The 22,365-nt window shown below is 41.6% G+C and overlaps 1 protein-coding gene across 1 annotated transcript; it reads left to right on the forward strand.

The window, feature by feature from the left end:
* Positions 1 to 549: 549 nt before the first annotated feature.
* amn1 (antagonist of mitotic exit network 1 homolog) lies at positions 550 to 17,157 on the forward strand. The gene is made up of 4 exons (XM_083973551.1): positions 550 to 727; positions 10,939 to 15,032; positions 15,610 to 15,672; positions 16,649 to 17,157. The coding sequence occupies exons 2-4, from the start codon at positions 10,985 to 10,987 to the stop codon at positions 16,777 to 16,779; spliced, it is 4,242 nt and encodes a 1,413-aa protein (XP_083829677.1). The 5' UTR covers positions 550 to 727; positions 10,939 to 10,984; the 3' UTR covers positions 16,780 to 17,157.
* The last annotated feature ends 5,208 nt before the right edge of the window (positions 17,158 to 22,365 follow it).

The raw sequence follows: 22,365 nt of genomic DNA on the forward strand, positions 1-22,365 counted from the left end.
GGGGACTACGCAAATCTGGTTCTCCGGCTTCTCTGCTGTTTTGTTAACCCTCCTCCCAGCAATGTGCATTTGTTTTTTGTCTTTTAATGAAGCCGGAGAGAAAGCAATCCATGGAGCGGTGGATAACGTTATATAGCCTACCACATCATGACATGTATATTTATGTAGTCTTATCTGTCATAAACAAAAAATTATGGGTTACAGGGCACGTTTGTGTTGTGGTGCCACAAAGACGAGTGCTGGGACACCGGGTCGGAGACTGATCTTGCAAAGTTGGTTTTCGGCCAAGAGGCGATCGGTGGAAGGCAGAGAGCCTCCATTCTCCCTCGTTACAAGTCAAATCATATTTAACCATCATCACCATTTAATTAAGTTAAAATGTAGCATAGCATAGTTGCTCTTTAACTTCAGCAGCCTGGATAATGGGTGTACTCTTTCAGGTTCTTGCAGCAGTGTGGCTCCGCCCCCTGCAGGTGACATCACACTTTAAAAGTTTGGTGATAAGGGAGGGAGGCGCAGAGGAGAGCTGGGCAGTGTGTGGGCGTTTGGCTGCATGTCTTTGGGGTTTAATGAGCTCACAAGCTGCAGCAAGGAGTTTTCTCACCCATCCGTTGGCAGGTCCAGTGAAAACGGATACGAACATGGACGCATAAGCGGAAATACAGAAAGAGGAATTTAGTTTGGCGCAAAGACTCCGGATGAAGATGGAGATTGTTGTCCAGAGAAAGTAAGTTGGTTTGAAGTTTTTCGCATCATTGTCCCTGGGTGATGTGATACGACGCTGGCGATGCATTCGCGTTTAAGCCTATTGTTCATCTTTTTTCTGCCTCAGTTTCCTTCGGTGGACTCTTTTCTTAACTTTGTGTTTATCGGAATGTGTGTGAGCACGCGCATGCAAGAGCGCGGGGATACCATAGTTTTGCTTTGTGGTCAGATGACCACAGAGCAAAAGTATGGTGACACTAGAGCCCACCCTCCAATCATTAGAAAAAGAAATCCTAAATTGTACTAATATTTCAATTTCATATTAGGCCCCAAACCCAAATGTGGTGAGGATCAATTTATACCAGGTAACGTCTTGCAACCCCCCTCCCCCTCCCCGCAGCTGTTATGTAGGATCTAAGGCATGCCTTATTCTCATGCATGTGCAGTGACGATTGATCTATTTGCAAGTGGGATCTGTTTGGGTCATTCCCTCTCAAGCGTGAACGCATCACCTCATAAGAGTTTCAGCTGAGTTTTATGGCCATGCGTTTGCATGAAAATAAAAATGAGCTGAAAATGCCAGGAGCAGAATATGACTTGAATGACTGGAAACAATTAGTTTCTGAGTCATGAGTTTCAGCGTGTCCGGTCATATTCTCAGTCATCTAAGCACCAGTTGATCTGTTTTACTCTTGAAGATGTTTCCTATCCTCTTTCATTTGTTTGTGCCACAAAGCCAGAAACAAGCTTTACAGATAGCCTATCTTGATAGACATTAGGATATAATAATTTGTGACCTTCCATTAGTTTGTGTCCTTCCATTTCTCCATGCATAATTGGAAAACCAGACTGTCAGAATTTAGATTACATCATGCATAGCATATGTATCAGTGATTCCTTGGGTGGAGTAAACTTCAATTCATTTCTTCAGCAAAAGACATGCTGGGCTTCAGAGACCCTCCCCCATGTCACGAATCACCACCCATATCAATAGCAATAGCTTCATATCTTTTTTACATTAATAGTATTTTGGTTTGATAAAACTCCCCAAAAAAGAAACCATGTACATTCCTTTACCAAATTATATCCTGTGGCGTATCAGTGCTGGATTAAACACAGACGCATTGTGCTGCTAATTTGACTGCAAACATGCTGCAAGTGTTTATCTCTGTGTAATATGACATGATCTCTGGACAAACTCATCTGTTAGTATGTGTGTAAGCAACATAACTTTACTCTGAATTCTGTGGTTTAGAGTCTGAGCCCATGTGGCCTGGTTCAAAGACTCACATCCGGCCATAGGTCAACATGTCAACCCTCAACCCCAGTAATACTATAACTGCAGATCCAGATAAAGATGGCATCAAATCACCAATCATACTTGCACAGAGAACATTATTGCATGTTGTTGTTTTTGTAACGTGCCAGAAACAAATCCTGTAGTGCAACACAGTAAAATTGTGCAGCAACAACAACAACAACAACAACAACAAAGAGCAGAGAACATATTTTTAGTTTGACCTCATCTGGCTGAAGCTTTTGGACCCCAAGACTGTGGATAATCAATGCATTACTGGTGGCTTAGTGTGACACATATACACCTAGATGTATATGAAGGTCACAACGTATATCATAGGTAATGTATATGGATTCCGAGTATAAGTCGATGGAAACATCGTCACTATGTTTGTAGGAATTAATAGCAGTGAAGGATTCTTATTTACCTAGATAGAAGGGGGTCCCATAATACTATCCAGATGTTTCCTAGGTAGTAAGGGAGCTTTCCAGTGTTCATTCATAATCGTATTGCATGCCAGTGATGAACCCAAGGGCATTGAACTTCAGATCTTGGCCTCATCTCTTTGTTGAAGAATCAACTACTGCACAAAAAATCATGACACTAGGCAATATAGGCTACTGCACATTTACTCAAGCAACCAGGCAAAGGAGAGGGGAGTTCATGTGAACTAGTGCTTGTCACAGAGAGTGTCCGATTGCCATTTGTCAGTGTGTGTGTTAACTCACCAGTAAGCTCCCATCCTACTTGCAGTAGTGTGTTTCCATGTAGAGTATCTCAGTCCTGCATTCTGCGTCTAGATGCTTGCATGTCAGATTTGTGCCCATCTGTACAAACAAGTTTACTTACAAATCAATCACTGGATATTTTGGGAAACGATATGAGAGACAGATGAAATCCACAACAGGCTGAACAGGCTGAAAGCAACATTTGCCTGTGGGTGTGTACAGGTGTTTCTTTTCTGTGGTGCTTCCTCATGCAGGACACACAACTAGACAGGTTTCACACACCACACAGGAGGAGGAATTGTTCAAATGAGGCAAATAGATGAATCAACATTTGAATTATGAAGTTTTTTTTTCTGATCCATTTGTACTTGTTTGTATTCTTCCCTCCCTACTGTACTGCTCACATTCACCAGAATCAGTCGTAATTCTGTTCAATGCAAATAACTGTTTAGCATAAAGGCAGCATCACACTCAAGGTGCTTTGGAGTATCAAATGATTGGAGCGTGTGTATCAGACTTCGTCAGTACCCATTTTGACAGATCCCCCCTCCAACCAGGTCCCTGTGTCTGAAGGAAACATAGTGAATACGACCTCACCAAGGCTTATGTGCTGTAATGATCTAAAATTAAAATGAAATTGGTTTCTTATTTCATCATCTGAAATCCTCATTAGTATTAATCAATAATAAAATAGATTTTTTGCACAGCTATACCTCTCATTACATCCAAGCACACTCTCCCTCCTCCTGTCCCTCTTCTCTCTCTCTCACGCACCTAGATTACACATACACCTATTCACCACACACACACACTACACACCAGGCATTCAAATTAGGTATTGTGATAAGAGGACACAAGGTGCAATTACCGTTTGGATGGTGGTGGAACTGTGGCACTTTCTGATTGGTTGGTCAGTTGATGGCACAGATCTTTGTCTTTATACATGATGGCATCATATTATTTTCCCTTCCCACCAACTAAGACTCTCAGAAACTATAAAGTAACTTTTTCTTTTATTTTAGGATTCCCTATACTGTCTCATGGTAATCTAGTGAAAGCATGAAAAGGAGTTCCAGAGATTGTAACAGGGTAGGAGCTGTTAAAATCTCTGGACGCTGCAGTTCATTTTTGAGATGAGTGTTTGTGCCAAATTTGAAGAAATTCTCTCAGATCATTTCTGAGATGATTTTTTACGACAAAATTAGGTCTTACCAAATTTTTCTTTAAAGTTAATTAAAGCAGATATCAGCTTCACGGCCGTTTCGGCTAATGCTGCGTTCAAGGCAGGCTTTTGAAACCGTAAGTTACAGCTTCAAGTCACAACTACGACTTGGTAGCGTTCCAGGTAACCCGTAGCTCGTGTTTTTACCATCCTGTTGTCTGTGAAAGTTCCCTATAACGGCCACTCGTAACTTCCGACCCGTGAACTCGTACCAGATCGAATTGGTATGACTTCACAGGAAGGAAAAACACAAAGTACGAGTTTCTTTGAACGCACCATGAGTTAGCAGCCCCCACCCTTGTCAGGCATCAATTGGTCCTCGTGCTACGTCACCACATTCACGCGCATCCCTTGGCTGCACACACAGCCCTTCATGCCGTTCTCTCTCCTCATTGGATAACACTTGTATCCCACAAGGAAAATTTTCTCCTCGGGTTACAGCAGAGCAGAGTGACGGAGAGACTCGTGTTTAGGCTGAAATACTTCATGTAAGTGATTGCTGACGGAAAATAGGACTATTTAGGACTTATATTAACAAAAACATTCCACTGATATCTGCTTTAAACTAACCTTGCCGCATCATGGTGATCAGGAAAGTCTCAGGGCAGCAGAAGCAGAAGTCGTTTCGAGATGTCCTCTGATCTGATACGAGTATTTCTTGGCACTCTTATAAGGATGGTTAAATAATACCATTTTGAACCTTTTCATTTTGCTCTGATCTATTGTTCGCAGTTTTTTTCACATGGAGGTGCTGATTTTCACACATGGGTTTTTCTCTGGTATAGGGTTAGGGCATTTCTCATTCACTCGGTGTGGGAACCCTGTCCTTCTTTGCATAAAATGGGACAGGCTGTGTTGACCAAATGGGGTTTTTCCTCATCTGCTTTACCCCTTCAATGGGTGCTTTTGTTTCCACCCATGTAATGTTAATTAATCTAACACTGCACTAAAGGTTAAAAAGGCCAGAGGATATGGAGCATCTGGACAGAGGCTCCTCTCTGTCTGGAGAAGGTGTGGTTCTGGAGATCAGGCAAAATACACATACAAGTTATTTGGGCTGAAACAGGAGGGGATCTTGTGGTGGCAAAAACGTTGCCCTCTGCCGAGGAGTAAGAAACAACAAAGGCTTCTCGAAGTTTCGAGAATTTATTACAATCCCCTGTCTAACCAAAGGGAATAACCAGTAAATAATAAACAATGATCATCAAAATAAAGACACAGTCATCTCAACCACAAAGGTGTCAAGAGTCTGGACCCCAACGGTCAGAATGACCGAGCCTTAAATACAAGACAGTCACAGGTAAACAAACAGTTCAAAGTACATTAATACCATTGTCTAAAACAGTGGTTCCCAACCTTTTTCTTAAGGGACCCATATTTCTACCATTGAAAACTTTGGTGAACATCATAACTTCTTTTACATGAAATACTTTATTATATTTCAGTAATTTAATAACAGCATGGAACAAACAATCAGGAGAACCTGTGTATGATTACAACATATTTCTTCAGAACTTGTACTTTTAAAAACATAATTGTGTTTTTAAAAGTTCTGAAGAATATGTTGTAATTTTACACAGGTTTTTTCTCATTGTTCCATGCTGTTTTTCAAATTCATTGTGACTGATATTGCCCTGCTGTATATTATGTATTTAATGTTTTAAAACTGTTGATATTCAATCATCTATTGATATAGGCCTATAATTTATTTGTTTATCTATTTAAATACACAAATAAATGTTTAATGTGGCCCTTGAATTTAGTTGATTTTGTCACATATATGAATTAAATGCTTAGCCTACTCATTTATTTAACATTTTAATTACATAAAAATTATTAAACCCCTTTAAATCAAGAGGGCTTCGCGACCCCCCCTGGATCTTTGGCGCCCCCCTTGGGGGGTCCCGCCCCCCAGGTTGGGAACCACTGGTCTAAAAGACAGTCCAAAGTGACCGTCGACATCAGCCACCACCCGTATTGATTAAACAATCATTCCATTGTTTCTAAGATGATTAAACGGACTAAAACCAAAATTTTCCCTCACAGATCTCATGATTGATTGATTGATTGATTGATTTTATTTAATTCATGCTTGCAGTGAAGCCAGGGCTCCACTGAAAAACTGCAGAACTGCAGAACTTTACAGCTGTTATCACAGTGAGGTTAGTCAGGCCTCTGCCACTACAACGTTAATAACTGAACTGAACTGAACTAGTGTTGGTTTAGTGTGTGAGAGTGTACGTCATGTCAACAGGTGGTCCTTTAGGCAGTCGCTAAAAAGTAAACACTGGGAGCAATAGTTCATTGTCTGTCTCAAGGGTCACTGACGGCATGTCTGGGTCCCTGACAACATGTCTTTGGCTCTGTCTGTGTATGAGTTGTTGATGTTATTGTTATTTAGACATGTAGGCCTAGTCATTTTTGAATGGATTTGTAATTAATTTAAATAAGCTGCAGGGGAACTCCAGGCAGAGGGCCGTGACCCATACATGAACTGTTGGAGTAAAAATAATGGTCCAAATATGGGCCAGTTGTGATCAAGCACCATTTATTTCCAACATTCAGTAGTACAATAATCACAGTCTCAAAAGGTGTTCAACAAGTCACAAAAATACTCAACAAAGTGTCCAGATGATCAGAACAGTCAGAGCTCGGTGCAGTAGGGTTTATCCCACTGAGGAATTAGTTTAAACCTGAACCTGTCTGGTCCCTGTTCTTCTTCTCTACTAATGCTTTACAGAAAGCACTACCTTTTATTTAAACTATTTTGGATATTCTTAAATCCAATATAATTTGCCCCAAAATAATGGTGTCATCTTTCTTCTATGAAATCCCCGCCCTGACCAGATGGGGCTTTCCTTCATTTCTAATTGTGTCAGGGTTTCTCCTTGTGCAGGGCTCAAATTAATTTATTGCTCTTGTGCTGACTTGTATTTTTAATGTCAATTAATTAATGTCAGTTTGATACATAGACCAAGGTTCTGGTGGATGCACACAGTAAATCTCATTGCTTTGCATACTGTGCCTGGTGCACTCTGGTACAAAAGGGGGTGCTTACTTTGGCTAGCGCTTCTAGGTACTTTCCAGTGCTCAGTGCTTTTCCCAACAGACCCCACCTCAGTCCTTTCCTAAAGGTCTGAGTGGGTGGGGCCGACACAGATGGTGGTGGGGCAGGGCAGTGTGGTGGGAGGCCTGCTGGAGGGCTCTGCATAAGTGAGAAGAAGGATTATGAACTTGATCAGTTGTGGGACAGGGAGCCAGTGGAGTTTGTGGCAGATGTGAGTGGGTTCTGGTCTGGATGAAGAGCTATAGAGAATGCTGTTTTCCCCCCAGTTTCCTATAGAAAATCTGCATATTTTAGTGCAGTGTTATTAATGTGAGGATAAATCGTACCTGGCCACTAATTAATAATAATAATGCAATTAGGCAATTATTGGGACAGGCCTAGATGTAGGTTTTGATAAAAAAAAAAAAAAAAAAACTGAGCAACAAAACTGAGCTCAGTCCCAGGAGTGAATTAAAACTCTCATTTTTTGTATCATCTCTTATCATCCATCTTGGCACAGTTTTCAGATCCTGCCTGTTGGCCTGACCTTCACTATCAGCTCATTTTGCGCTCTTGGCCTCAGATACTCCTTAGTCGCTGATTAAAAAGTTAGATCTCAGTTGCATCCCACAGCCTCTATGACTGAAGAACCTGTAACACATTCAAGGCCACCAGAAATGAGCAGTGCTATCTATCAGACTGCAGCATTTTTCACAAACCACACACAAGTGATCAAAACAAAAAGGGATTTGTGCACATGTGTAAAAAGATATTTGTACCGTTGAGCAACGCATTGATAAACGCCTCTGTAAAGTAATTTTGTTGTCTAGGAACAGGCCTTTCATAAAGTGCAGTTTCGATGCAGATGCATCCTCTAGTTGTGACTGCTTTAAAGATACAGATAAAGTTTAGTGGTGGACTGATATTAGATACCACAAATGGTCGTCAAAAATAGCCAGACGAGGGCCCAGCGCTGAACTAAATACATACTTTTCTTCAGACGTTTCCCAGGCTCTTCTGCACACATTGATGTTGCAATCATGCAGTAGCTGTAATGTGTGTGTGTGTGTGTGTGTGTGTGTGTGGGGGGGGGGGTTCTCCAGATAGAGAGACGCTGATCTATTTTTGTCTTTCTCGCAGGAGAAGGTTAGCCACTATTTGAAATGAAATTTTGTGTAAACCCCTGTGTGTGTGTGTGTGTGTGTGTGTGTTTGTGTGTGTGTGTGGTATCCTGTTAAACGAGTGATTTGTATCTCACTCCTCCACTGCTGCACAGGTTTTTTCTTTCTTTTTCTGGCTCCTGCACCATCAAGCACAAGTTCTACTTGTTAGACAAAATGAAAAAGATGGCCAAGGCTCAGGAGGAGAAAATCCAAAATGCATGAATAACTTCTAACCTAATGTTAGCTTGTCCTCTTGATTACTTTCATTGTTTCAGATGTTGCCATGCCTTCCTTGACACCTGGCACTCATTTTGACAGGATTCAAAGAAGCGTATATAGACTATGCTATGCAACTGCAGGCAACTTATTTATAGCATTTCAGAAAATCTACCTTCACCTCTCCTCTGCTTGGGTGTATCCTCTTCTCTGTTGACACTTCCTCTTAACATGTATGTTGTATTTATGCCTGTGCGGTTCACTTCCTGTGTGAATGTATAGTGGGGGAGTATGTTTGGCAGCTGTATAACAAACAAATTGTGTTTTTTCCTGTCATTTTTACCTGGTAGTTTATTGGATCATAAAACATATTTGGGCTGGCTGAGACAGACTAATGTGTGGAGGTGGAAGAGGTGGGATGCACTCTTTTCTTTCCCACAGTTAATTAGTAGCAGTTGCTACAACCAGACATCAAACAGGTCAGAGGTCAGAGGTCAGAGGTTAATCCACAGGGAGGAAATGCAAACTCCACCCACAACCCAGAACCTTCTTGCTGAGAGGCAACAATGCTAACCATCACACCACCCATGTACCAACTATTTATAATTAAGACTACAATGTCAGTATTCTGCAGTGTTATAAGATTTATTATAAGTATAAGCTGCATCTGAAACTATCAATAAATGGAGGATTACATAACTCCCTCGGGGTTTAAGTGACCAGCTAATGATTTTACTCCCACATTTTTGTGTAGCCCTATTCTATTGCTATCTATTACTTTCGTAGTACTTTTTCGTGTTTTAGTTGTGATTTAATACTTCTCCAAACAAATTTTAAAAGAACTACTCTTTGCTCCCAAAAATGCCCCCTGGTCATCGGGCATCAGTTATGATAATTTTGGTACAAAATGCAGTTATTTAGGAAATCATTTAGATGGTGCAGGGGCTTGACACTGCCCTGGGGGATGAGTATCTCCTTAATGAATTTCTCTCCCAAACTTTCTTTGCAAAAAGACTGTCACCAAAATGTACCCTGAGATTTTCCTTTTTCACTGGCGTATGCATTTCCAATTCTGTCCCTGCATTACCCAGACTTTAACTGACACTACTCCATAGTGGCTGTGACACCATCTTACCACACCTGATTCCCATAGGCTGACAGCTGTTACCACTTCACAGACGCACAAGTTGTGCATTCCTCTGCTAACCGCTTTAACCTGCTGCTTCCACTGGTGGTCACAGTGTTTGGGTTCATACATCTGGTGCAAAAATCCCCTGCCAAGCATATTTTCTACATTCATAGATTTCATTCAGTTCACAATTTTGAATATCTTAATCTAATTTCATTCCACACCAAAATATAGCCCAACAGCATTCAAGTAAAATTGAATCTAACTCATTTTAGGTAAAAATACAATTTATATGAAAATAAGTCACAGATCGACAGCTTGTGTTATTGAGAATGCCGCTGTGTAGAGCAGATGTTTGCCCTGATGTGATTAGCTCAAGCAATTTGTAGTATAAGGCTGAGTTTTCATACAGTCAGTGTTTATAATGGGTTGTGAGAACTGTGTGTCACTTGTCACTTGAATGCAGCATTGAGTAGTAACAGTATAGATAATCAACTGAATGGTTTTAAAAAAGTAAATATGGCACCAATATATTAAATAAATACTCAAGGATAAAGAAAGACACTTAAGGATGACTTACACTTGAGTCTGCATTAATTGAGTCTGATTTGTGAAGGCAGTACTGAAACAGAATTCAAAAAGCATCTTATCCTCCTGTTGAGGATGTTACACCCCAGATTACTGCCCCTTTTCCATTTCCTCAGGAATTGTCTGTTTGACCTTTGGCATGCCGGGTTTTGTTTTTCTCCGGAAAGATACCTCAGATGCCATAAAAGCATGGTACTAGGGCTGACCCGATTATCATATTTTGATAATCGAAGATTCGCGATCGTAGCGGAAATAATTAAAGTAATGGCAAACAAACACACTGCATATCTCCACAATCAGCCAGGTTTCCAGGATGCCAAGTCGCCTACTCATTTTAATGTAACAATTGCTGATGAGAACCGGTGTCAAAAAGGAAAGAAGGAAGAAAACAAACAATCGATCACAGACTTCATGATCGATTACCATGGCAACGAACAAAGCTTCGAAGCTTCGATTTTTTTGGGTCAGCCCTACATGGTACATTGATTGAGCAGCCATATTGCAAGGTTACTTTACACATACTATCTACTAAGAGCTTTCATATCCTAATTGGCCCACACATTGGTGGTCATATCAGTTACTACATGTGTTATTGACCACACATCCTGTAGAGTAGGAAAGGTTCATCCATAAAAAAACATACACATTTTCACTTACACATTACATTGAATAAATTAAGAGGTTTGGATTTAGTTTTAGATCTGGAGTTCAGGACCCATCAAAATCTTATGTGTGTGCTATTTTTTCCAGATCTAAAATTTGAAACTTTTGTGTGAATGAGTTTTTTTTTTTTGTTTTTATACAACTACTAATATATGTTTTTTTTTTTCAATTTCTCTCTCAGATAAGTTTCCTCTTCAACCAACACCAAGGCTTAACAGAGGACCACAATGCACTCCACTGCACAGATGAATGGTCAGCACCATCCAGTTGGACTACCCTCTCCCAGGTCTTCACAAGCTGCTAATCTGCTTACCCATAACACAGTGTGGAATCAACAAACCGGAGAGGCCAATAGTTCCTGCCAGTATATGATGGCGCAGTATCAGCCAGTTTCTTTGCATCAAACAAACGTATTATCAAATAATCTCCAGAATTCAACCAACATGCAAAGTGGAAACCCTCCGTTGCAGGTCATCAATGCCACAAATCACAATTTTTATCCGAACTCTGCTCAGCATCCAAATCCCAACATGATGTTTACATCCCATCCTCAAAACAGAGGGGCACACTGGAACCAGCCAGTTTCAGTTCAGCAACAACAGGCAATGTGGCCACAGGCCGGTGTCTCCTCTCATCTCCCGCCTCAAAGGGCCCCTAAGAAGTTGTGTCCAAAAGCCTATCCTGCACATGTTACAACAGCTACCTCACTGCAGCGTCAACATACAGTACACCATACAGTTTACACCAACACATTAGTGTCTTCTGCTGCACACATCGCTCAGAGTGTTCCTAACCAGAATCACAGAACACAGCATGCAATCTGTTCTTCCGCCTCCCCACCAAATTATCATACAGCTGTTACTCATTTAAAAAACCAGAGTATAACTACAAACTCATCATCAAATGGACAGATACAGCACAATCCCATGACGACTCAGCAATACTTGCTTGTTCCTCACAACTCTCAAACCAGCCGTCCCTCGAATCCTGCTGCTGATGCACGACACCAAACGACGCACAGCTACGAAGCAGTTCAGGAGATTGCAAGAATCGTGAATAATCTGCGTAATTGTGAGCGGCTGGCTGAGAACAGAGCGAAGGAGTGTAACCAAACTGTGCAGCCTGTGGCATCGGCTAATGCTAATGGCCGTAACCTGAACATTCCCCAGAGTGTTATGCCAAGAGCACATCACATTGTAAACGTACCACTTCAGCAAAGCTCTGTAACAGATGTTGCCTATGTCCTAACACCAGTAGGAGGTAGTGGCATTGTATATAGAGCAGGCGGTGCATCCGTACCTCAGAATGGCAGCCCTGCAAAAGGATCTTCAAATGATCCATCACGTCTGCTGAGGCTGATGCTGATGAACGAGAGCCCTTCATGCCAAAGAAGTCAGATGCAATCATCTGCTGCAAATGACAGGGAAAAACCTGAAGTGCTCTCATCGGTCCCACGGAACGACATCCATTCGACTCCTGGTTCCACAGGCACAAGAGCTGTTGCCGTTGTACTGCCATTGTCACAAGAAAGCAACCAGGGTGCCAACAAGGATACCTCCACTGACACCACCAGTTGGCCAGATAAGTGTCCTCAAACAGATACATTTTTGAGTTATCCTCAGAAGTTACCTTCTTCGTCAGTTGTAGAAAAAATGAGTGATTGTACCAAAGAAAATGTTATGGCTATGCAAGTAGACCAATGTGTTGCATCAGCTGCTGCAACCCCCGAAGTGCCGGAAAGTCAAAATGGAAACACAGATAGAACTGAGATAACAACAGATCCAAAGGCTCATGTTTTTGACCTGTCTTCTGTCCCAACAACCCCGTGGACATATAACTCATTGGTCAAGTTAATAAAGGAGAGCGAAGAATCCCAGATGGCATTAGAGGAAAATGATTCTTTTAATAAAATTGGCAACATGTTTTGGGATGGCAGTTTGAAAAATTTGGCACTTAAGCTCAAGTCAGGTTGGTACAGAACTTTAATCGGTTCTGTTGGAGAATTCTGCAGAACGTATGTTAAGACAGACTCTGTCATATTATCACAAATCACTCAAAGCCCAGAGAAGCAAGCTGAACACTACCATGTCCTCAAAGATAATGAAACATACTCAGAACGTCCTTATACATCATCATGGTTGAATGTCAACAAGCATTTAGATGATATTGACAAAGAGTTTGGATACCCGATGTCTTTGACGTACAGTCTCAACATACTAAAAAGTCTCTGTCAGCCAGATCAGGTTGGGACAGTCAATAGTGTGCCTGTACAAACTGCAAGTGATGTGCCACCCAAGGTTTCCCCACCAACAGAGGTAGAGTCTGTGGACTCGGGTGAAGAAAAACAAGCCTCCCCTGCTAAAGCCGTCTCACCTCAAACTTCATCTCCTGGCAGGACTGAAAACGACGATTCCAGTGATCCATATTACTCGTTTAAAATCGAAGTTTTGCCCCCAGAAGAGGCCAAAATGATCTTTCAGAAAAGTGAGATACCACAGAGTACAGACGTGGCCAGTCAGCCAAAGGAAGTCATAAAAAGTTCTGCAGAGGACGAGCCCCCTAATGCCAGAGGCGCTGCATTGAGTAACATGAACGTCGTCTGCTGCATTGACAAGTGGATGGAACAATTTGTTGGGTCTTTGTTGAGTAAATGCAAGTGCAATGAAGAGCAACGTGATAAACCCTGTGCTGAGATGGAAGCAACAGCAGTACAGAAGAACGATGAACTGAGTGTGATCAGGTCTGACAGTAAATCCCCCTCTCCCATTGTACGATTGGTTCGACAGGAGATTGACCTAATTGAAGACGATGAACAACCTGACTCACAGAATATCTCCCTCATAACCCTCAATACAAGCATTATACTCCTAAGTGAATCTGAAGATGAAAACCAGCCCAGCGGTGAAACTCCCACCCAGATCTCAGATTCTGGTGATCCGACATTGAATCCTGACAAGGAGTGTTCACAAGATCCCTTGAAGCCTGAAGAAAGTGCTCAGTCGAGCAGTTCAGACCACAGCATGAAAGAAATCCAAAACACATTGGCCCACACGTCGGCCCATGAAGAAGATTGTGCACAAGCTCAGCTGACATCTACAGACTCATCAATGGAAGTGGAGGAACAAACTGAAATGAGTGGGACAGTTGCCCCCCAGCAACAGACTAACTTCAGTGTCACACAAACACATGAAAGTGTTCAATTAAAAAGGAAGACACCAAGCACTACTGACCACATATTTCCATCCCTGGAGAATGCAAAGAAACCCAGACCCTCTGATGACATGGATACACAATCTGCTTTTGAGGATGCAAAATGTAAAACGGATTTTGTTGATGCAGAGAAATCGAGACCCTCTGATGACATGGATGCACAATCTGCTTTTGAGGATGCAAAATTAAAACAAGATTTTGTTGATGCAGAGAAACCCAGACCCTCTGATGACATGGACGCACAATCTGCTTTTAAGAATGCAGAATGTAAAAAGGATTTTGTTGATGCAGAGAAACCCAAACCCTCTGATGACATGGATACACAATCTGCTTTTAAGGATGCAAAATTAAAAAATGATTTTGTTGATGCAGAGAAACCCACACCCTCTGATCATATGGATACACAATCTGCTTTTAAGGATGCAAAATTGAACAAGTATTTTGTTGTTGATGCTGCTCATGGTGAACCTTCAGCCTCAAAGAGAACTGTAGAGCTGGCACTGTTCGGCTCAACGAGCAAGAGAAAGTGCTGCATTTCTTCTTCTGAGTGTTTCTTTGGTGAAGCAAGGCAGGCTCCAGCTGTTCTCAAGGTGATCCTCAGTCCTTCAAAGAGAACGCCCAGCGTTCCTCCTTCGGTGCTTTCAGTCAAGCAACACATTTATGAAAAGTGGAGGAGAAGTTATCCACAGCCAATTAAAATGCAATGCCGAAGAACACGGACAAAGAAGTCTGCCTCTGCTTCTTCATCAGCGGAGACTTCGAAGAAAGCTGAAACAGAGGCCCCAATGACCAATAACGAGGAGCTGCCAGGGGACCCTGAATGGAAGATCTGCAATGGAAATACCAAGTCTCGTCTAAGTAGGAAGAGGAGGAGGTCCTCCAACAGACATAAGGTTAGGGAGGAGAAAAAGATGAAGCATGACGAGAGAAGTGACGCTGAGAAAGGAAGCCTTGCTGTGACGCCTGTGCTGAAGAACAGCATCCTGAGGTTCTGTGTGCTGCCCAAAACCTTCAACCTTGTAGACGGATCCAACGAGAACAAGCAAACCCCCCATCCCCCCTCAGGTAAGTCACACTGTTAAGATTATTGGACCCTGTTGGTAACGATCAAGACCGATAGAGTGACACGATGTTGTGCTTTTGTTGAAAGTGTTCAATTATCTTGCAATGGGCTTTATGCACAGCTCTACTACTTCCTGAAATAAGCCAGCTCGTTTATTTCCTGTCTTAAATTATTGGACCAATTGATTAATCCAGGTGTGTCTGACCTCACAACAATGGTTCAGACACACCTGGATTAATCAATTGGTCCAATAATTTAAGACAGGAAATAAACGAGCTGGCTTATTTCAGGAAGTAGTGGAGCTGTGCATAAAGCCCATTGAAGCAAACATTAAAGTCGGTGTTTAATTAGGTTTAATATAGCACCAACTTACAACAGACGGTACAGACTGTTTTCTTTATAACATTGACTGGTGTCAAGTAGAAATGTTGGATTATGTTCATTGTTAGTGAAGTAAAGTTTCATTTTTTATTTGCACTCTCATATTTTTATTTACACAATTCTCTGTATTTGTATGTAGACCTCTTTGACCATCACTGTTTGCACCAAGCCTGATGATTTTTTTTTTTTTTTTTCCAGATGACGGTGACTTTGTTGAAGGAAAGGAGAAAAGTGCCCGTATTACTATCTTAAAGACAAAAGGTAACAAATCCAACTACAAAATGTACAGATTGTTGTTGTTCTTTGTCATCAGTGTGATGGTATCTAACTCATAGTATGTTTTGCATGTTGTGTATAACCATGTTTGTAACTTAACTTCTCACCTTATATGTGTTCATTCAATTGACCCCTGCTGTGACAGCATTGTGAGTCTGACATATTGAAACAAATGGTTAAAGCAGAAGTAAGCGATCCGGTCGTTTTGGCAAATGCTGCGTTCCAGGCAGGCTTTTGAAACCGTAAATTACAGCTTCAAATCACGACTTACGACTTTGTAGCGTTCCAGGCAACCCACTCGTGTTTTTCCGACCTGTTTTACCTGTGAAAGTGCACTATAACGGCCACTCGTAACTTCCGACCCGTGAACTCGTACCAGATCGAACTGGTACGACTTCACAGGTCGGAAAAACACGAGTTACGAGTTGCCTTGAACGCACCATAACGTCTTGTCAGCCGACGGAGTTAGCAGCCCCCGCCCTCGTCATGGATCTATTGGTCCTCGTCCCTGCACACACAGCCCTTCATGCCGTTCTCTCTCCTCATTGGATAAAACTTGTAGGATACGAGAAAAGTTTTCTCCTCGGCTCAGAGCAGAGTGACTGACAGACCCGTGTTTCGGTCCAAACACTCTATGTAAGTGATTGCTGTGGGAAGATATAACTATTTAAGACTTATATTAACACAAAAATATCGCTTACTTCTGCTTTAAAGGTTGTGAGACAGAGAGGCACCAGTAACAGCAGTGACCTCGTGAGATCTCAAGGGATTGTTGTGTCTTAGATTGTTGGCGAACCACCTGGTATGCCATATATTTTGACTATTGATGTGTTTTGGGAACATAAGGATAGCAGATCTGGGAACATCTTGCTCACTCACCCACTGACTGACTGTTCATGCGGTTGTATGTGTGTCTAGTCCAGTTTTTATACTTACCTTCTATGAACTATCTGCACCATAGGTCCTTGGTCTTCCCCTCCCAAGGACAAGTTCAAGCCTCTGCGCACAGCTACCGAACAGCTGTCCTCCGTCGCCTTTCAGGAGTTTCAGAGAAAATACATGAAGGCGATACAACCGTCCACAGCCAAATAACATCACAAGCTGTTGAATACTTTTCTTCTGTCATGTTCTCGCTTTGGTTTTAATACTGTGTATTAACGAAGCAAATTGCCAGGTTGTGTCTTCACCTCTGTGCATTTTACTGACTGTCATGCAAATTATTTATGTTTGGGATTCAGTTTTCATCTTTTTACACATAAAGTTTTCTATTTACATTGCCTGTAAAAACCTACAACCTATTTATGCTTTCAGCATTCTCACAAAAAGTAGTATTTTGCAGGATCTGTAAGAAATCTGTCAACTGTATATTTTAGCTATACATTTCTATTTTTCTACATTTATTTTGTATATTTTTTTTGTACTTTTAGACACGTTTTTAATGTTTTTTTTTATGTGCATTTGAAATTTCAATTTTATTTTTGACATGAAAAATCCTATTAAAATCACACACAAAAAAAAAACATTAATGAATTGTCATTCATCTTGGTAATCTTAATTAATGCCAACTAAACTCTTAAGTTTGGGAATATTTTTCTCCTAAGAAGTGAGAAGTTGCGACAAGTTATTTATGCATCATTTCACAATATCACATATGTTTAGCACTTTATTGGGAAATTAACTTTAGACCAGAATCACTTTGATATCATTTTGTGCCCAGAGCAAACTGAAGCTACAGTGAAACTTGAGGGAGTGAACAAACAGAAAACATTCATGCTAAAGCTGTTTTGTGTACAGCCTTTCTTTCCCTGGCACCTGGACCATCCTGAGGTTTTATCTCCAGCTGATGCACAGTTCATGACTTCTGACCAGTTGGTTAAAGCTACACTGTTTTTGGGCAAGTGATCACCATCATGGCCTCTGGCTTATGGATTTGAAAATTATAAATTAGTTACCTCTTGGTCTTATGTTCAAGGAGATTTTGCTATTAGTTTTATTGTTGTAAGGTATACGCTTATTTCTCTTAAACCCATTTTGTGTATTTATTTCTCTAAACATGTTTGCAACAGCTTCCCTGAGCCAAAAGGTGGCAAACATTGCAGAGTGAATGTTGAAGGAGGTCGACAGCAGGGAGTCTTATTCAAACTAACCTGCGGTCTCATTTTGTAAGAAATGAAATAGAGAGACTCAATCATACATGGACCACGAGGCAGTGGCAGTAACAAAGCAATTTTACTTAGATGTGCTAGTTAACTATTTATTAAAATTGGATCATCAAACAAATACAAGAAACTCTTCTGTTCAAGAAATTGCAGTCTGCAAGCACCATCCCAAGAGAGTGAGAATTCATTGATATTTAATACTTCGCACTATGTGTGTGTAATTAATTCTTATTGGTCAGAAACAGATGGGGAGTGGCTGTGGTTTAGCCCCCTTTGTTGGTGCGCTCAGGCTGACACAGGTTGGTCCCATCTTCTCAGCACACAAACCTCTGGACCTGAAACAAAGCAGAAATCTTCCCTACACTGCCATAACTTTTTTGTCCCGGGTCTCTGAGAGTCCAAGGCCATAAAACAGATAATTCAAAACCCTTCTGCACAATATTTCTATTCAGGAGGCCACACAGGCCTCTCATCCTCTCCTCCCTCCGGCCTTGGAGATGTTTTTCTTTCAATGTGGCTCTGAATGAGCAAACAGGATACTGGTATTTACTGCATTATGAATTAAGCTCAACACAAATCTATATTGCTCACAAGTTCCAGTTTTCGTTAAGCTCAATGGGTTAGTCAAAAATGTAAGATACAATAGGTTAGTTAAGAACATGAGACTAAACTTTACTGCCGCTTGAAGTGAAAACATAAACAGGTTGGCTACATAAATCCCATGTGTCCTGGCACTTCTCTCTCCATGTGTTAACCCTTCGTAGCATGGGGCTAATGCTTGACTCCCTCTCATTCCTCAACAGGACACAACAGCTCAAAAACATTTCAAAAACAACTTACATAAAGACAAAAGTTCCACAGCACTCAGGATTAACTTGTTTAAATGGGTAAAATGTGTAAGTGCTCAATCACTAGTGATATATATTTGGTGTTGATTTGTGTTCAGTGTTAGCTCTGAGGTAACTATGTGCAGTTTGACAATCTCCAGTGACAGTGTTAGTACCTTCTGTCAAAATGTGATGACGTAACATAAATTTAATCATGAAAAATAATACCTTAAAAATTACGCCATCCTTTGAATGTGCCCTGCGCTGCTCTCTTTGTCCTTTGTAGAGCTGGGCTCTGGAAAAAGCTGTGGAAACATGAAGCATAGGGGCCCTGCTCTCTTTGTCCTTTGTAGAGCTGGGCTCTGGAAAAAACTGAAAACATGAGTATGTATATGAGGATTGTACTGCATCGACGACGTCAGAGCCCCGGGGTGGAAAAAGCGGGAAAAACCATTTTCCAAAATGGAAATTTGTAAAGATGTCCTGCCATTCATCATTCAGCTGTATGTGTTCATTTGACCCCTGCTGTAACAGCGCTGTGACATACAGCGGAGGGTAAAATGGAAACATGGTTAAAGGCTGTAAGACAGAGAGGCACCAGTAACAGCAGTGACCTTGTGAGATCTCATGGGATTGTTGTGTCTTAGATTGTTGGCGAACCACCTGGTATGCCATATATTCTGCCTATTGATGTGTTTGGGAACTATAAGGATAGCAGATCTGGGAACATCTTGCTCACTTTAGACTTTAGACTTTAGACCTTTATTGTCCCTCGAGGGAATTTCTTTTTCACATGACCATTTCTTCACATTTCGTTTCACCAGACACATACAAACGCATACAGATTACAACACATTGCCACACATTTTTACACTCTGGCCAGGTTATGTTGGCCTCTTGTTAAGGGTCGCAATGACGGCCGGTATTAGGCTTCTGCTGAAGCGAGCCCTTCTGCACCTCAGCGCCCTGTATCTTCGTCCTGAGGGGAGGGGGATGAGGTATAGGTGTTGAGTGGCTGTGATGGACCTGTTGTGTAAATCTGATAGGTTTGGTGTAGGGAGCCCGATTATTTTGGAAGCTGTGGTGGTTATGCATGTGAGTTTGGCTTTGTTTTTGACAGATAACATGTTGTAGAAGCAGATGGAAAAGTATGTGAGAATTGATTGGACCATGCTTTGATACAACAACAGAAGGAGATGGGGGCGACATAGAGTGCTTTCAGTTTACGGATGGCTGACAGTCTCTGATGGCTTTGAGTCCTCCGTGCCTTCTCTGAGTTACAGCGGGGCTCTGTGCAGCACTGCATGTCCATATGACGGTTGTGAACGGGGCTCACCTTTCTTCGTCCAAAAAGACACACCAAAAAAACATCCAAATACCTCCATAGTGCTTGTCTGTAATGTCCCTCTTGTATTGAAGCCCCAACATGAGAAATTGTTCCGAAAAAATTAAATAAGTATATGTTTTAAGGTAGTTTGTAGCGGAAGCTCCCAGTGTTGCTCTGCCGGAATCTCGATTTGCGGAGCCGTGAACTGGGTGTCAATGCAAATTGCGTGAGATTTGCACAGACGCAGGCAAAGCAATGAACTGAGACACTGTTTTTTTGGTGTGTCTTTTTGGACGAAGAAAAGTGAGGCCCATTCGCAACCGTCATATGGACATGCAGTGCTGCACGGAGCCCCGCTGTAACTGTGAAAATTGAATTTTGGGTGAACCATCCCTTTAATACACAACCTTGTGGTGGTGCCTACCCGTACTGCTTGCAGCCTGTCACTTAGGAAGATATGGATGAGGTGGATCAGTCGGGTGGGGATGTTGAGCTGGTGTAACTTCTGGATCTCAACCGCTGACTGACTGTTCATGCGGTTGCATGTGCGTGACTCCATTCATGAATGCTTATTATAAAACTCAAGAAAGACAGCTGGCATGTGAACACTTTTCTTTAAACAGTTTATTGAATTGACAGAAATGTTTTTGCCACCACAGCAGTGTGTCCAGTTTTTACCTTCTATGAACTATCTGCACCGTAGGTAGATGGTCTTTCCCTCCCAAGGAGAAGTTCAAGCCTCTGATGACATGTAATGCTAAATCTCCATGCTCTATCACTGTACGCTCCTTCTAATGGGGTGAAAAGCTACGGACTGACTAGTATCAACACACGAGACCGGATCACAGGGGGAGGTACCGCAAAGGTTTGTCAGTCAGTGCCGTTGTGTCCTTCCTTCTCCACGTGATGTGAAGAAGATTCCAGTGATATGAGCAGAGCAGACAGATGTCCTCTTTAATAAGATCAGCAACACTGTGGTTAAACTGAGATAAGCCTCACAGACACACTGATCTCCAGTCACAGTTCTTTCTGAGGCAGGCTGAAGTTTCTCATGGTCAAATGCTTGGAGTTATTGGGTTGAATTTCACTGCACTTAGTGTATTTGCTCATTTCAATGAGTGTTCATTGATCCCTGCGTGCAGGGTTATACCCCTCTACTAAAACCCTGTGCACCCAGATTCAGCTCAAATATTAACCTGCTGTTGGCACATCTGTTCAACAGGTGAAACGGCATGCTGCCCCAAAATGACCACATGTGCATACCAATGCTTTTTCAGCAGTGGGTGTGCACCAACAGTTTTCAGATCACTGATTGAAATTTGACCAATTTAAAAAAGGATTCATATGTCAACTTAGGACAAACAATATTTTCACTAAAACTTTCCTCGGATGCTGTTTGAAAATTTTGGTTCTCAATGACCAATTCAAGCAGACAGATTACCTCAGCATGGTTTCATATTTATTACATTCATCATAGATGTGAGAGGTTTTCCAAACCCCAGCTGTTGTGGCATATTTTTTTTTATTAATCGATGTGCTGACTAAGTACTTTTTGTAGCTAATCACTGGTGTAGTATAACGCTATACCTAATTGATGCCTTTACCCAGCTGCACATGTTACTGTTTATTCAATAGGCTGTGCATATGACCTGTTGCTGTTACACAACCTGTGTAACAGTCCAACAGGAGGAACAAGGCTCCTGGTATGTTATCATGACTGGTAGGTGTGGTGGCAAAAATGTTACTTCGTTCAATAAAGAATGAAAAAGAATATCTTCACACGTCAGCTGTCTTTCTTGAGTTTTAATAAACATTCATGAATGGAGTCACACAAACACAATCGAACAGCAGCACAGTCAGTGTGTGAGTGGCCTGAAGATGTTTCCCAGGGCCACAGTCTTTTCCAGTTCCCAAAACACATGCCAAATAGACAAAATATGATACTCTCTCATGGGATTGTCTCCAGCCCGAGTTTTCACCTGCTTAACCCTCGCTCCATGTCACTGTAGCTCACAGCTCTGTCTCCACAGGGGTCAAATGAGCAGCTGCACATATCATTAGAAGAAACGAAAAGCATCCACATATGTTGTCTACTTGTGTTCTCATCAGTTCACACAGAGGTTTCTTACACAACCTTAAAAGGTGTACATAGGTTACTTCAAAACTTCATCAGAAACAGTCATATAGTCTTTGGTTACACAGTCCCGCATAGACACACATGAGTTATATCAAAATTTCCCATTACATAGGATAAGGCCCTTCAAATACATTATGACAATGAACATGACTACTAAACAGCAACATGAAAAAAGCACTCACCAATGAAATTAAGGCCTAAAGAAAACACAGGTTGACATAATCACAT

Source organism: Trachurus trachurus, assembly GCF_905171665.1.
Source record: "Trachurus trachurus genome assembly, chromosome: 6".
In the NCBI taxonomy this organism is placed as follows: Eukaryota; Metazoa; Chordata; class Actinopteri; order Carangiformes; family Carangidae; genus Trachurus; species Trachurus trachurus.